Source organism: Phacochoerus africanus, chromosome 1, assembly GCF_016906955.1.
Source record: "Phacochoerus africanus isolate WHEZ1 chromosome 1, ROS_Pafr_v1, whole genome shotgun sequence".
NCBI lineage: Eukaryota > Metazoa > Chordata > Mammalia > Artiodactyla > Suidae > Phacochoerus > Phacochoerus africanus.
In genome coordinates, this window is record NC_062544.1 from 234196966 (window position 1) to 234213040 (window position 16075).

A 16075-nucleotide genomic window follows, 5' to 3' on the forward strand; every position below is an offset into this window, starting at 1 on the left:
TTGGCAGCTATAGCTCCAACTTGACCGTTAGCCTGGGAACTTCCATATGTAACAATTGAGACCCTAAAGAGCAAAAAAAAAAAAAAAAAACCATATCAAATATCTTATGAATGTTTTATTATCTTCTGAACAAAAGCAACTTAAAGGTACTGCCACTGAACATATCTTTGATAATCATGGTGAATTTTCTGACCAAAATTCAGATGAAATTAAAATTGGACTGGGTTAGTATAGATAGAACACATTTTCGTTGTATTTGAAGTCAAGATGACATTTTTATATCCCTGAGCTAGAGTGGATTTAAACAACTACCATCACTACCAAACCAGCACCATAGCAACAGAACCCCAGACCAGCAAACAATTTTCTTGTTTATACAATGGCGGGTGCTTTGTCCATTTCCAGATTTATTCTCCTAATCTTAGAATTCTAATGTAAAGTTTTAAAGTTTAATATGCATATAGAAAAGTACATACACATCATAAGTGGAAGATGGGGAATTTTAATAAAGTAAACACCACCCAGATAAGGTAATTATGTATTATTGTGGTTCAGAATTCCTCTTCCCGTAACTCTTCAGCCAGTCCCATGCTGACATTGCCTGCCCAGAGTATGCTAACTTCTATACCATAAAATCATACATTGTTGAAATCATACAATTGTACTCTTTAAAATATCTGGGATTTTTTCACTCTTTATTATGTTTAGAAAGTTCATCCATGTTCTTGTTCATTCCTCTGCTCCATTGGAGCAAGTTTACATCTTCGTTCTGTTGGTACTGGGCATTGGATTCTTCTTCCTTTGGATTATTATCAGTAGTGCTGCTATGAACATTTTTGTACATTTTTTTTACATATGTGTACATTTCTGTTGGATGTGTATCTCAGAGTGGGGTTTCTTTCTTCTAGTTTATACCTGGTTCTAGCCTTGGTAGCTTTTTGTAGATCACCAAAGAGTTTTTTCCAAAACAGTTGGCCAATTTAATCAGTTTTACTGTGCCTAAAGTTTCCTGTTGTTCTGTATCCTTCCCAACATTTTATGACATCATTTGTCTTTTTAACTTTAATAAGCCACTCTGGTAGGGGATTTTAAGGTATATAAAGTTATTATCTCTCCTAACACTGTGTGAATAGACTATCGTGTTTTTTTTAAGTCATCAAACCATTTCTATCTAGTAGGTTAGTGGTAGTACACTCAGATTTCTAGGTTCCTCTTCTATGAAACATTCTCTTGCCTTCCCTAGACATAGTTTAATTATAGCAGTTTTAGTTGCATACTATTCTGTCTTGGGCAAAGATGAGTAAGATGCAGTCCCTAATTGCAAGGATCTCCATCCCATTGGGATCCCATAGCACATAAATCTTCTTCTGTGATAACCTTAGCACACAGCACAATATAAGTTATTTACAAATCTTTCCACTTACTAGATTGTGGCTTTGTTTATATTTTTGTTCTGAATCTGGTACAATACCTGGCATACATAAGGTCTTTCTTGGGCAAATCACTTAACCTCTCTAAGCCCCAATTTTCCTGTTTCTTTTATGAGGAGAAATATATCACCAGCCTCATGCTATTGCTGTGACAAACTCAGTACTTTTGTGATTGGCAGATGGTAAGTTATCAATAACTGGCAGCTCTCATTTTTACTCCTTTTGGAAGTTTAGAGATCCAGAAATAACGTGATTATTGGTTTTTTATTAATTTCTTTGTGGATTGATGGATACTTGTGCTTTCATTGGATTTTAAAGTTAATTCAACTTGTAATAAAGTGATATATAATAGTAAGTGGCAAGGACAGATTAAAATACTTCTGGATTTGTGAGAGCTTGAAGCTTAATTGCCCCTTTTATGTTTTATTCCTTTTCTTTCTTTGCCTCTTTCCTTTTTTCCAGGTCTCTGCCAGCACACTGATGTTTCTACATGTGTGTAAAACAGTTTGCCATTAATGTGTTCTCTTACTAGCTTCATCTCTAGGGGAAGAGGTGGTAGAAACCACCACTTTGAGGTGTTGCTACAGTTTCAGTAAAGGTGTGAACAGTCATCCTCTGCCTTTTCCCCTCCTCCCACCACAAACCTCAGGAAAGAATGTGGTGGCAACTTGAAATCCACTCGAAAAAAAATTTAGATCCCTAGTAGTTTAGAACATTTTTTTAAAAAAAGAAATCATTGTACTCTATTTCTGTTTTTCACTTGTGAAACCCCCCCTCCTCCTTATCATCCCCCTCACCTTCTTCCCATGGTGGGTATTTGGCTCATCTGATGAAAGGAAGGGTATCTGTTGTATAAACTTTTATATATAGTAAGTTAACTCAATAATGCTCTTTGTTTTTAATCCTTGTTACTACCCTTAATTAAGGTTCTGGTGGATGTTTGTTTGGATATTAGATTTATCGCAAGTGAACCAGGGGAAGGTCTGATTTACCCAGTACTGTGCTAACATAGCTTGCCCCTTTGTAAATTATCATTCCAAAGTGGTAAGTTAGACTACCACTTTAGAAGTTTGTACATTTTTTAAAAATACTTTGGGAAATCACTGAGTATTCAAAAGAGTTATGATCAGCATGCACCTTAAATATTGGGATGAGGATAATTTTTTTTTTATGGTAACAGATATTGAGAGGTGGCCAATCTAGTTGCTTTTTATACTGTGTACATAAGACAAAATTCTCCTAACATTTTCATACTAAGGAGAAAAGACATACCATTCTTAAATCAGTAGTTCTTTGTTTAATGTTTTTACTTTGAATCTTACATCCCTTTTATATGTTGAATATTTAAACCCTAATTTGGAAAAGAAAACTGCTTCTTAGGCACTACTTCCAAGGTAGCTAATGAATCTGTACATAATTATATATTTACATGTCACCATAAATCAATAGCCTTCTAATATTATCAAGTTTTTATTGTTATTTTAAAACAGCATCTTGTTAACCTTAATCAGAGTCTGACGTGTGTTTCTTCTAAATGGCTTCTGATGTGGTGTCTCTCTTCGGTTCTCTGTGGTTTCCTGTTTTTTTCAGACATAGAGAAAAGTCTTTTGATGTATTCAGCCTCATAATTTTTTTCTTTTAATGGTGTATCAAACATAAACTTTCTTATATATAAAACATAGTATTGTAAGCCTGTCTCACCATTCATTTATTCATCTTGCCACAGGCCACTCCTTCTCTGGAATTTCTCCAGTGCTTCCTTAGATACCCCTGCTGGATTCTTTAGCATTACAGATCTTATCTCTGCCCTGAAAGTGAGTGTTCATCAAGGACAGATAGTATCTTATATTTCCAGAATTATATTTTTCTGCAGTTCCTGGCCTTAGCAATTAATAGTTACAGTAGATCCGTGACTCTCCAAGGGATGTCACCAGCCCAGCAGCATCTGCATCACTTGGGGACTTGTTAGAACTGTGGGTTCCAAGGCCCCACCCCAGTCACACTGAATAAAAAGGTCTTGGGTTGAGGATCAGCAATTTCTGGGCTAACGAGCCCTTCAGTAATTCTGATGCACACTCAAGTTTGACAGCCGCTGCAATCGATAATTATGGAATGAATGTGAAAGTTTTACATTTATGGTGATACTTCCCTGGAAGGATTGGTGTAGGGTGGGGCCAGTTTAGTCCATTCTGCCTGAGTCTTATTTCTCAAGAGATATTAGTAAAGAAAAACCTAAGCTTTCAATATTTGCATTCTTATTAGAGGGTATATATAGCTTTTATGCTGTCCTGTTATGAAAAGTGCAGCTTGAAAAATTTTAAATGTGACTAATTGCTTTCTTCCACCTATCAGGAATAGGTATTTAACATTCCAAAAGGAGGAAAAGTAAGGGACAAATAATGAGTGTTATTCATTTTCATGGTGGGGAGGAGGTGGGTGAATGCTGGAAGCTAGTCAGATAGGGGATGGGTTGGGAGACCATCCCCTGGATACCATCCTATGCTTTTCTAAATGTTTGAACCATGTAGGTGCTTTACCTAGTAAAATGTTGATATGGGATATTTAATAATATTAATGAGTCAGTACTGACTGAATAAATAAATTTCCATATGATAGCCAGTAGACTTCGTTAAAAATCATTAAAATTTTCTTTGCATTAATTTGAAAGGTTAGATAAAAACGATTTTTCATCTCTGTAGAACATCTCAGGGTAATGGTAGTAGAAATGTCTTGATAACTTTCCACCTAAAATTTCTTGAAATAGTGGATACAAACTATTCTTTTATCCAGTGAACACAGAACTCTTACTGTTCTATGAACCCATCATCTTTTGATTATTTTCAGAAAATAAGTAGGGGGGAAGAATTTAACTTGGTTCATATGTACACACATTTGTACACACAGATGAAGAGGTCAGACACATAGGATTTGCCTTAATACCTTCTTCTGAAGTACTTTTAAAAATATCTTGATTGCCAAAGACTGTTTGAGAGAAACACTGGTTTACATTTTTGTCACATTCTTAGCAAATGGAAAATAATCCAGTTAGCAAAACCCATTACATGTGTTCTGAATTATGAACAGTATTCTCAACTGTTTGTCTTGAGTACAAATGCAATTAATGTTACGATTGGATTGTGCTGTTTCAGTAGAAGGTATGTCTTCAATGGCACTTGATTCAATTACTTTTTTTTTTTCTTCCTTGCACAGAACTATCGTACCATGGAAAGTATTCAGACAGTGCCTTCATGAGGTCCATCAAATTAGCTCTGGCCTGGAAGCAATGGCTCTAAAATCAACAATTGATTTAACTTGTAATGATTACATTTCGGTTTTTGAATTTGATATTTTTACCAGGCTGTTTCAGGTAAGCCTCCTGTTTGCTTAGTCATCCCGGGCTCTCGCCTCCCTCACCTGTGTGTGTGTTTTTCTTTCACACACATGCATATGCACAAATATATGAAAAATACTCTCATTTTTGGTAGTCTGCAATTTTAATTATTTTTTTGTCATTAATATAAATTTAGAATTTAAGTTTGGAGTATCAGGTGCTCTGAGTATCAGGTGCTCTGAGTATCAGGTGCTTTTCCTTGGTGGTTGCTTGTTAGCTTTGAGAAAACTGATGTAAAGGAATTTTGCTTTGAAGTTTAGCCCAGTAACTGATAGAATGCACCTTTAACAAGTAGGTATTTACTAGGGTTGTATCCCAACTTCTCCCCTTTGCCGCCTGTGTTCCTAAGGTGAGAAGGGAAATAGAAATTTGAAAATAGCAAATTTATCCTCTTCAGTGTAGGAGAATACTGTGATGTGTACTGTTTTACAGCTTGCTTTGCTCTTTCAATCATTTTTCCTTGTCAGTTAATACTTTCATCAATATAATTTTCAATTTTCAGTTGTTCCAGAATATCCCATCAAAATAGTACATTATTAACTTAAGTCTCTCATTTGGGTTATTTAGATTTTTTGCCGTTTTTTTTTTTTTTCCCTAATCTCAAAGGTGTTTGAGATTAACTTCTTGTCTTGTTTATTGTTTTTGTTTTTTAATCATTCTTTTATAATTGTCTTCACATAGCTATTCAGAAGCAGGTATCATTACGTGATGGAAGCCGGGTGCTATCATTCTGTACTTTTGTATGTCTCAAGTCTAAACATGAAGACTTGAAATTTGCCTCTGCCGCTAAATTGCATATCATCTATGAGATTCAGGTATTCACAAAATGAGAATCCCACCTAAAATCTTTATGATTCTCATAATGATATAAATTATTTAGCAAGTGAGGTTCATTGATCAGAAATCAGGGTTGTTTATATTCTGACACATTTTTAAAATTATTTTAGTCTGCAATAAGATTTATTCTTTTGAAACATGTTTTCAACAAATGTTAGAGTATAGTAGTGGTTTTCATGTTTCTTGTGTTGTAAAAATTTTGATTCTGTGATTGGTACCAGCCTGCAGGGATCGGGTGATTGATTTATGTAAGGAACAAGATTACATGGGATTAACTTTTAATTTATGAAAGAATCCATTAACAGAAGGAAAATTAACTCTTGTCAACAGTACTTATAGAATACGTTTTACTTTATTACAACTTTATAATCACAATTCTGGCTGGGCATATGGAATAAGAAATTAGATAATCAACTGCAGAATGTGTGCTTTTGGTTATTTTCAATACTATTGTTTACAGTAGTTTCATTATTATTCCCTTGCTATATGTACATTGTCAGTGGATTTTTTTCTTTTTTAATGATTTTAAGATGCATTTTAGAAGAAGGTTGTGTTACCTGGTATCAATTATTTTATAAGGGAGCCTCTTCTTTCTTTAAACGTTTCTAATACTTTTACAAATGCTTCATTTATTTAACATGATACAAACACATTCTAATAGTAGGTGTTTGGCTTCTTCCTCTTGGGAAGGAAGAAAACAAAGGTTATTTTCATACATTTTCAAAGGCTTAATGCCTAGCTGTTTATTCTAGGAAGAATGTATTTTTTTGTGGGGAGCCTGGATGACTTTTTAGTGAGGATGTTAAATAGTAGAGTGCCTCAGAATTATATATCATAGGTATGAGGGTAACTTAATGTTGGTTAAATGCTTACCAGAACAGCCACTTAATATGTGCACCTATTTTCTTAGGCTATTTCACCTTAAAACAGCCCAAGTAATCTTAACACTCTAAGGCACATATATCTTATTTATGCTCATGAGGATGAGAGAGGAAAAGAATCTTTTAAGTAGAGCTACTGTGAAAAGTGTTAGATCATAAAACCAAAATCTCACCAGTGGACCAAAGAATGCCTAGTGCCTTTTATAACACATAGTTACAGAAGTTGCTAAAGAATTCTCACTAGCCCCTCTATTTCTGGGAGTCTTCACCTCTCTTCATTTTATTATTCAAATGCTTAGTCTGTAATCATATATGTGCTTTAAAATACAATAAAATTGGTTCTGTACACAGAAAGTAGGTGTATTAACATTTATTTTTTTATTGTTATTTCCCCAACACAATTTTTTTCTACTGTACAGCATGGTGACTCAGTTACACTTTGTGGATCTTTTATTTTTACCCAACTAAAAATTGAGTAACATTTATTTTCTTATTTTCATTGTGTAGTCTATATGAAAAATATAAGCTTTATGGATACGGTAACTGCACAAACAAAAATTTTGTTGCAGTTGTCATATCAGTGGTTAATTGGCAGCAGTTCCTACTAGCTTTAAATTGTTGGGACTAGGGTATTTAGCAGAGTAGAATATGAAAGCAGGCAAGGTACCAAAACCCTTAGGATTGGGGTTTGATATAGAGAACTAGCATAAGGGTTTGAAAAGGTATTAGTGGAGGTAAGGAGGTGAAGTTGAGAAATGCACACACATACACACTGGTTGTGTGTATCTGTGTCTCTGTGTGTGTGTGTGAAGTTGAGAATTGCTTAGGAAAGGAAAGAAGTCAGCTGGTGGAGGATTCTCTTGTGGTGGAAGGGTTCACTTCCTGGCCAGGGAACTTCCATATGTTGTGGGCTCGGCCCGAAAAGAAAAAAAAAAAAAAAGAATGCTAGTGGACACTGGTTTTCCTTTATTCCTCACTTCCTTCATCTTGGTATTTTGTCAGAACTTGAACAAGCGCAAGGAATCACTGGAAAGATCTTGCAATGGCTACCTTCCTCTTCTTGCTCTGCCTTTAATCTTATCTTTCTCCTCTCCAGATAGTTCAGAGGTACTAGAATTAGCAAGTGCTCAAGTCCTCCAGTGATTTTGCTTTCCTCTTCCCTCTCTCTGGGGCTGCTGCTCCCTTCTCCATCCATTTCCCTACTACTAGGGAAGAATTGGTTGTGGAGAAACGGGGCAATAAATGGGATGTGTAGGTGGCAGGCTAAGGAATGAATGATTTGGAGCAATATACGAGTGACTATAGAAGATGTAGCATTGATGGAATAGGGAGAAAAAAAGTCATATGTTGTAGTGAGGATTAGGAGAGCTTCTAGGCAGACCAGCTGAGGCCCCACTCCTAATGTAAGTTGTAAGTTGATAAGCGGCTATTCTTGAACATGGTGGCATTGAAAGAATGGAGGGAACTGATCTTCTTCATTCACTTCATTAATGTCTTTAGTCATTTGAGAATTTCCAAATAATTTTGTGCTGTGGTGTCAGAATAGATTTCCTATAATCTCAAAAATCGTGGAGTTTGCTGGTGGCTCAGTGGGTTAAGAATCTGGTGTTGTCACTGCTGTGGCTCTGGTCACTGCTGTGGAGCAGGTTCAGTCCTTGGCCTGGGAACTTCTCTATGCCCTGGGCATAGCCAAAAAAACACACCAAAAAACAGATTGCAAAATTCATCCTTCTCCAAAGCACTTTGTTTTGTGTTCTTTAAGCCATTAGTTGGCAAAATACTTTAAACACCCACACGCATATGTGCACGCGCGCACACACACAAAATACAAAACTACCATGTGTTTCTGTCTGTGGGTTACATTCTCAAGAAAAACGCAAACTCTTTCTATTACATAAATATTTTTGTAGTTAGAGGCTGGTCCTCTGGATTATGTACTAAGAAACTTTTGCTAAATACTGCAGCATTTGGCTCAAAACTCCAGTTTCATTTTTTCCACTTGTATTTGATCTGTGTGTTGGCTCTCTATAAAGTTTAGCATTTTTTAAAACAATTCTTTCATTAATTTCTGTGGATTTTTAATGAAGATGACTCAAATATTATATTATTTTCATCCTTGTCCTTTGTAGATGAGGAAGCAAAACGAAATAAAACAAAACTCGTTTTACTATAATAGTTGTTTCTCAGTTTTTTTTAAAGATATCTTATATTCTTCCAAGTATTGTTTATGCAATTTTTAGTCATGCCTTAAGAAGAAAATTAAAAACATGTTTTTTTTAAGAACATAGACAGACTTCTCCTAAGAGTGTTCTCCAGAGCTCATTTTTACTCAGTTAGATATTTTAGTGTGATGGGGAAATACCCTGAAGATTTGTCTTGTTATGTCAGAAAAGGTTAAACTCTTCATCACTAAATCATTCTTTCTCTTATTATCCTCATCTCAAGGGATATAATGCTTAAAGAATTCTGCTTCGTAAATTTGCAAGTTGCTTAACAATACAAGGAACAAGCCTCAAAACAAACAAAAGCAGGAGCCTTCCACCAATAACCATGTCTAGAATGACTCTTTGAGCCACTTCCACTTGGCAACATAAAATACCTTTTTTTTTTTTTTCTTTTATACAGAAGATTTGAGTTAATATTCTGGCACATCAGATGGAGTATGCTGCCAGTTCCTTGGGGTAAATGTAGCTCAGCCTTTAAGATGTGGAGAGATGATTCATTCACACCCTCAAGCAAAGTTGTCTATCACTGGCTGCCTTTTTTTCTCTTGCCATGGTAACTGGAGGGACAGCTAATCCTATTAAAGAGAGAATGATACAAACTGTGTGTGTGTGTGTGCGCACGCGTGTGTGCACACACATTTCCATAAAAGATTTTTTTACAGAACTCACCTCTAAGCTATAAACCTTTTCTGATTTTATCCTTGTATAAGGATAAGCCAAGTGTGGAGGCCTTGTAGGCAAATCGCTCATTTGAAGAGCTCTTCACCAGCAGTAATCGCTGACACTGTGCTTCAGTGCTGGTATGACCTTGGGAAGCAAGACAGGCACGTTCCTTGTTCTCATGGTTAATGGGTAGACTTGGCCAAGTCACTTACGCTCTGTGATAGAGTTTTTTCTGTAAAGTGAGATGTCTAAATGTAGAGTAATGTGCAAAACAGACATACAGGGTGATAAGGAATATGGTGAGAGGTAACAATTTTAAATAGGTTTCCGAGAAGGCTACTTGAGGAAGTAGAAAGAGGAACCCATCACATGGATATTTGGAGAAAGAGTTTAGGAAGAGGGATCAGTGAATGAAAAGGTTCTGAGGGACAGAGTATAATTAAGTTCAAGCCAGCAGCAAGGAGACGTGAGTGTCTAGAGGAAGGGCAGAAAGAGGGAGAGTCTTAGCAGACACGGACAAAAAGGGAACTGGAGATCAATCCTGTAAGGTTCCTTCTAGGCCATATACAAGGACTTTGGTTTTCATTCAAAGTTACAGGGTTTTGAACAGAAGAGTGATGTGGTTAATGTTTCAAAATGATCACAATTGCTGTACTTAGAATTTTTAGAGAAGAGATTATGCCCTCTGCATTTTATTCTTAAGAAATCTGTTTTCTGCATAATCCTATTTCTCCAAAGGAAAATAACTAATTGCATGTTAGCTGTTAGACAGTGGAAGTTGACCTAAGACCCATAAACTCATATTCACTTTAAAACTATCCAGGAGAATTTCAGTATGGGTATTAAATGATGGGTTGATGAGTAGCTGCTATTCTCTACATAATTTTTTAATTTATTTATATTTTTAGCCTTGGGGCTCTATTTTACGGAATTGGAATTTCTTAGCAGTAACTCATCCGGGTTACATGGCATTTCTCACTTATGATGAAGTTAAAGCACGGCTACAGAAATACAGCACCAAACCCGGAAGGTAAGATTTTTTTGCAGTAATATTTTGAGATGTATGTAAAAACGAAAGGTTCTCAGAGTTCCCATCATAGCACAGTAGAAACGAATCTGACTAGGAACCATGAGGTTGTGGGTTCCATCCCTGGCCTTGCTTAGTGAGTTAAGGATCCAGCATTGCCGTGAGCTGTGGTGTAGGTTGTAGACGCAGCTCTGATCTGGCGTTGCTGTGGCTGTGGCAAAGGCCGGCAGTTACAGCGCCAATTACACCCCCAGCCTGAGAACCTCCATATGCCTTGGGTGCAGCCCTAAAAAGACAAAAAAAAAAAGATGAAAAGTTCTCTGTGGTTTCATTCCTAGGTAAATCAGTTACACCCATGGGGATAAGGGGACAGAAATGGTAACAGACCAAAACAGTGCTTCTTAATTGAATTCTTTAAATGGATACATTATACTTGCTCTGAAATTTAGTGTTCATAAAGTGAAAGAGGATAGGGTAATATGTAATTTGGTGAATTTAGAGAGTAAGTCTCAGTTTGAAATTAGAGTAAGATATGAGCATATTAACTTTTTTCATGACACCTGTATTTGTGTATAAAATTGTGTATTTGAATAGTCGAGTATTGTGCTGATGACAATAAATCAGTCTCATGTTCATTATTTTTGGGTATTTTTCAAGACATTCAGTTTGGTTCTATGATAAACATCTAATTTCATATAAATACATATTAACACATAAGTACATATAAGTGTACTTATACATATGCGATGCACACATACAAGTACATAAAACATCTAGGCCCATTTTTAACAATCCAAACCAATTTCACATTCTTGAAAACTTCTTCCATAATACCTCTTGCTTGATGCTGAGATCATGTGAAACTCAGAGCGTGGCTGTTTGAGCATCCTCTCTGGCTTAGATTGAGAAATTACACCTTACCTAATGGCAAATCTGAGTCACAAAGTCTCTCTTTTCTGCTGCAGACATTTCCCCCACATGCAATATAGAAGGGTATTAGGCACATGGTTGGCACTTGTGCCACAGCAAGAAGTGCGCTGGGTACGGCTCCACAGCAGTGGCACCTGCCCTCCCTCACACTCAAGCTGCAATAGGAGACACCATCCCAGTGTCCATGAGTGCACAAGTGCACTGATTTTCATATAGGGGCCATTTCATTTTAGGAATGCATTTGGTTGGTTTTGTTTAAAGCCTACCTCTTTCATCTAATATTCTTATTTGATTAGTAGTGCAAGTGTCCTTTGTCAAACGTGAACAAAGTCCCTTGTAAGTACAGTGTTATTGTTGTATTGTATTTTTTTGTTTTATTGATTTACAAGGTTCTGATAATTTCTGCTATACAACAAAGTGATTCAGTTATGCATATATACACATCCATTCTCTTTCAGATTCTTTGATTCCTTTCTTCTTTGCCATAATTAAAATTTCTCCCTTTTAAATTAAAGTTTATTTTGTCTTAGATTTATTCATAAAAACTTAATTTACATAGGAAAATCAAAGACTCAATTAAAATATTTACCTGAACAAAACTTATTTTTTCTTACATATGAATAGCTATCTGTATAAAGGTTCCACCTTTTTTAAATTAAATTTTATTTTTTTAATGATTTTTTATTTTTTTCCTGTCATAGCTGGTTTATAGTGTTCTATCAATTTTCTACCTTTTTTTTATTTTTAAGAATTTATGTGGTATCTTGGAAGAAGGTAGTGGGTACAGAAAACAGTGTGGCCCCTGTGGAGTCTTTGGTTTAGTCTGAGAGCTGGTTCTCATTGCATTGTAACTGCGAGGGCAGGTCAGGTATTGTGCACACTGACAGTGGTATAAGTGAGTCATTTTATTTCAGTTCAAGGATTTCCCACAACCAGATTTGTCCATAATTTTACTCTCTTGATTGGCATCAAAGTAACTTGCTCATGGAGTATGATTTGAAAGAGGTAATATGGTTGAAATTGTGGAATCGTACATATTTAACACAGAAGCTATTTGGGAGATTATCTTGTCCAATGCTAAAAAATAATAAAGAAACTGAACCATTTTTGTATTTTCTTGTTCAAATCATGGAGAGAATTAATGACAATATTGGAAGCAAAAGCCAGGTCTCATCCCTATGCTGTCTGAAAGGGGATGTCCTCCTTTCTTTTCCATTTTGCCCTGTAACAGTTTTTTTCTTTCTTCTAAGTTTTTAGGTAATTAAAGATGAAATGGTTAGTCTGTGGTAAATTGTTATATGCAAGGTGCAAAGGGGTATTTAAAATGTGTTTAGGAAAAAGTAAGCAGGTCAAATGAGATAAACATTTGCTGGTCCTTCTCTTGGAAACTGTTTCATCTCTTTGGCTTCATGGTAAAGAAACTAGTTGGGTCTATTCCAAGGTCATTTGGGTTCCTTAGGTTATACTTTCTTTGGGATCCAACTGATAGTCATAAGTCTGTGTAGAATTACTCTGTGTGATTACAATGAAGGATGCTAATAAGTGACAGGTTGATATTTATTTCCAGGCTTCCTAGGAGAGTATGATTTTAGACTATGTTGAAAAATTCTTTATCAAAAATTCTAAAACCAATATGAAGTTCTTAATACTTAAAAATTACAGTGTCTTCCTTTTTGCCACATACATATAGTAGTCAGGGTATTCAAATATAACAGATTGTTACCCTACTTTTTGATCTGTTTAAGGGATTATAAAATCTGGATATGGATATTATCGCAAGATTGCGTGTGATACATTTAAATAAAGGGAAGTGACCTAAAATATAATAAGTAGATGGGTAATTAGCTAAATTAGTAAGTAAATAACAATGAATTTAAAACCAAGTCAGTGTCTTCTAGCACTGTCATTAATTTGTTTTATATTTTAGAACTATTTTGACTTCTTTTCACAAGGTATTGAACTTGACAGGGTTAGGTTGGAGGAAAGCCATGAACTTATCTAGTTTGCCTTCTCATTAATATAGTTCAGCTCTTTGATCTTTTATTTAAAGATGAGTGGCTGGAATACCTAAAAGAAAAAAGTATTATTTCAAGTAAGTTATTAACAAGTAAAAATTCATAAATTTTAAATAGCAAGATAATATACTGAATTCCATAGTAGAAACTGGCTCAGTTTCTGTCTGTAATGGACAGATTAATTTTTACTTATTTTTTTTTTTTTACCTTCCAAAAATGATGTCACAGCTGTTTCACACCACCAGCACTATCATACAGAGCACCCCCTGATGGTAAATTATTTGATGGTTTACAACTTCTATTATTTTCATAAGTGACTCTGGAGATACTTAAATGGAATGATTATCATTGATTCTTTTATAGATCAATAAATGGAGTTGGAGAACGGTATAAAATAAGTTGGAAGATAGAAATTCTAAGTGCTTCTTTTTATTCTTTCACTTACGAAATATCTAACACAGTGTTTAGTAGTAGTTTGCTCACATTTTGAATGAAAGTAAACGTAATTTTCTTATATTTTACAGCTACATTTTCCGGTTAAGCTGCACTAGGTTGGGACAGTGGGCCATCGGCTATGTGACAGGGGACGGCAATATCTTACAGACCATCCCACACAACAAACCCTTATTTCAAGCCCTGATTGATGGCAGCAGAGAAGGATTGTGAGTATGAGAAATGGGAGTCAGGGTGCTTATTATTCACAGATTTGAGAAACTGCATTAAGGTGAAGGGAATGGATGGTATGGGTGATGGTCTGACTGGTTTTTATTTCAAGACTAAAAAATGAATATTCATTAGTTTTAGTTATTTATCTCTTAAAATAGTCATTTTAAGGTAATGTAATCATTTGATTTTTTTAGCACAGTCTCCACAATCTTCAGGTCTAACTATTGCCTTACAAATATTAGAAAATACTGTACAGTTGGGGAATGGACCTAGTGGAACAATTGTTCCCTACCTAGCCGTGCTCCTGAGCTCCCACTGCACCCCAGTCAGTGTGGGCCCTTTTTAATCCTGCTTTTGGAATCATGAGCAGATTCTGCCAGGCTCCTTCTTGGGCTATTAGTGAAAGTGCAAAGGGTTCCTCTTCTGTGGGTTTGCAGCAGACAGCTCACAAAAGTGACCCCCAAAGATCCATACATTACCTCTTCTCTCGCAGAAAAATACAACTATTTATTAAATGGGCTGAGCTTTATTTCCATGGGGAGCACAATGTGGATATGTATCTGAAACTAGTGTCTTCTTTTTCTCCTCCCTCCTGCCTCTGTCACTTCCTCTCTTTCGTCCTCTTTGTTTTTTTTTTTTTTAATTGAAGTATAGTTTATGTATGTTATATAAGTTACAGGTATACAATATAGTGATTCAAAAATTTTAAAGTTTATACTCCATTTACATTTATTAGAAAATCTCGGCTACATTCCCTGCCTTGTACACTATATCCTTGTAGCACCTTTACACCTAATAGTTTGTACCTTTTTCCCCTACCCTGAGGTTGCCCCTTTTCCCGCCAGTATCCATTAATTTGTTCTCTATATCTGTGAGTCTGTTTTTTTTTTTTTGTTATCTTCACTAGTTTGTTGTATTTTTAATATTATTCACATAAGTGATATCAGTGAAATTAACTGTATATTGTAACAAATAAATTCCATCATCAAATTTCAGTGAGTTTGTGTCTTTCACAGGAAGAGAACTTAATACTTAAAGGTATTTAAAATTAGATGGAAAACTCTATGTATTAAGAAATAACTATTGTAACTAATTGACTTCTCTTATTTCATGTAACCGTTAAATTGCTAGTTTTTCATGTTTTTTTGACTAGTAATGTCAGATTTTCTTTTTCTTCTTATCCTTTTCTCATCCCTTCCTTCCTTTTCTCTTCATGTCTCCCTTCCTTTACTTGCATTAATAATAAAGCCATATTCCAGAGTTATATGTTAATAGCTAGGTTCAGTTTTTCTTAAGCTGTACTTTTTGAAAATTTAGAAATAACTTCCCTTTGCATTTTAGATTAGAGTGCTATTCTTCTCCACACATAAAGTTTAGACAGTCTGATCGATCCCTCCATGGTAAATGTCTCTCATGTCAGTCATATGCCGTTCCGCTCACCCGTTATTGTACTTTCAGTGTCACTGTCATGCTGATCTCTCCTGCTTTTGCCTCACCAAGTAACTTTAGAGACACATGTGCTCCAACTTGCTATAGCAAGAATTGTGATAAAAACCTAGCAGGAGAATGTCCACCAGAAAGAGCAAATAGTTTTAAGTTTTACCTTTCCCAAATTAATTGCAAAAACAGAAGTGATGGAATCTATGTGAAGAGATAAAAGTTGTGAATTTTCAAGAAATAGTTGCGTAAGAATTGAATGGCACACCAATGTCTCTTTCCCTTTTTTTTCCTTTTAGTCATTATAAACTTGTTATTATGCTATTTATACCTTTAGTGCATCAAAGATGCATTTCTGTAGCTTTCTAGTCACCATGATAGCAGGATTTTTGTTTTGAAGAAAATGTGCTTTAGAGTTTAGTTTATAAAAAGTTATTAGTAGGCAAATCTATAAGTGGACTAATTTTGATACAGCTTATTCATATTGTTAGAGTGCCTTATTTCTATTTTTCAAAAGTCAATCTAAAAATAACAAATTAATATTGTAATCAGCAGTCTTACCTCAACTCCTAT

At 35.3% G+C, this 16075-nt stretch overlaps 1 protein-coding gene across 9 annotated transcripts in view; it reads left to right on the forward strand.

Annotated features, from left to right (window-relative positions):
* Positions 1–16075, forward strand: part of CBLB (Cbl proto-oncogene B) — a 219481-nt gene that overhangs the window by 110314 nt on the left and 93092 nt on the right. For 7 of the 9 annotated variants that reach the window (XM_047793123.1, XM_047793131.1, XM_047793097.1 and 4 more), the window contains 3 exons: positions 4641–4797; positions 10336–10457; positions 13924–14061. In XM_047793123.1, coding sequence (XP_047649079.1) covers positions 4641–4797; positions 10336–10457; positions 13924–14061 — 417 coding nt within the window. The remainder of the gene's footprint in view (positions 1–4640; positions 4798–10335; positions 10458–13923; positions 14062–16075) is intronic. The other 2 variants (XM_047793155.1, XM_047793149.1) reach the window with 2 other exon arrangements.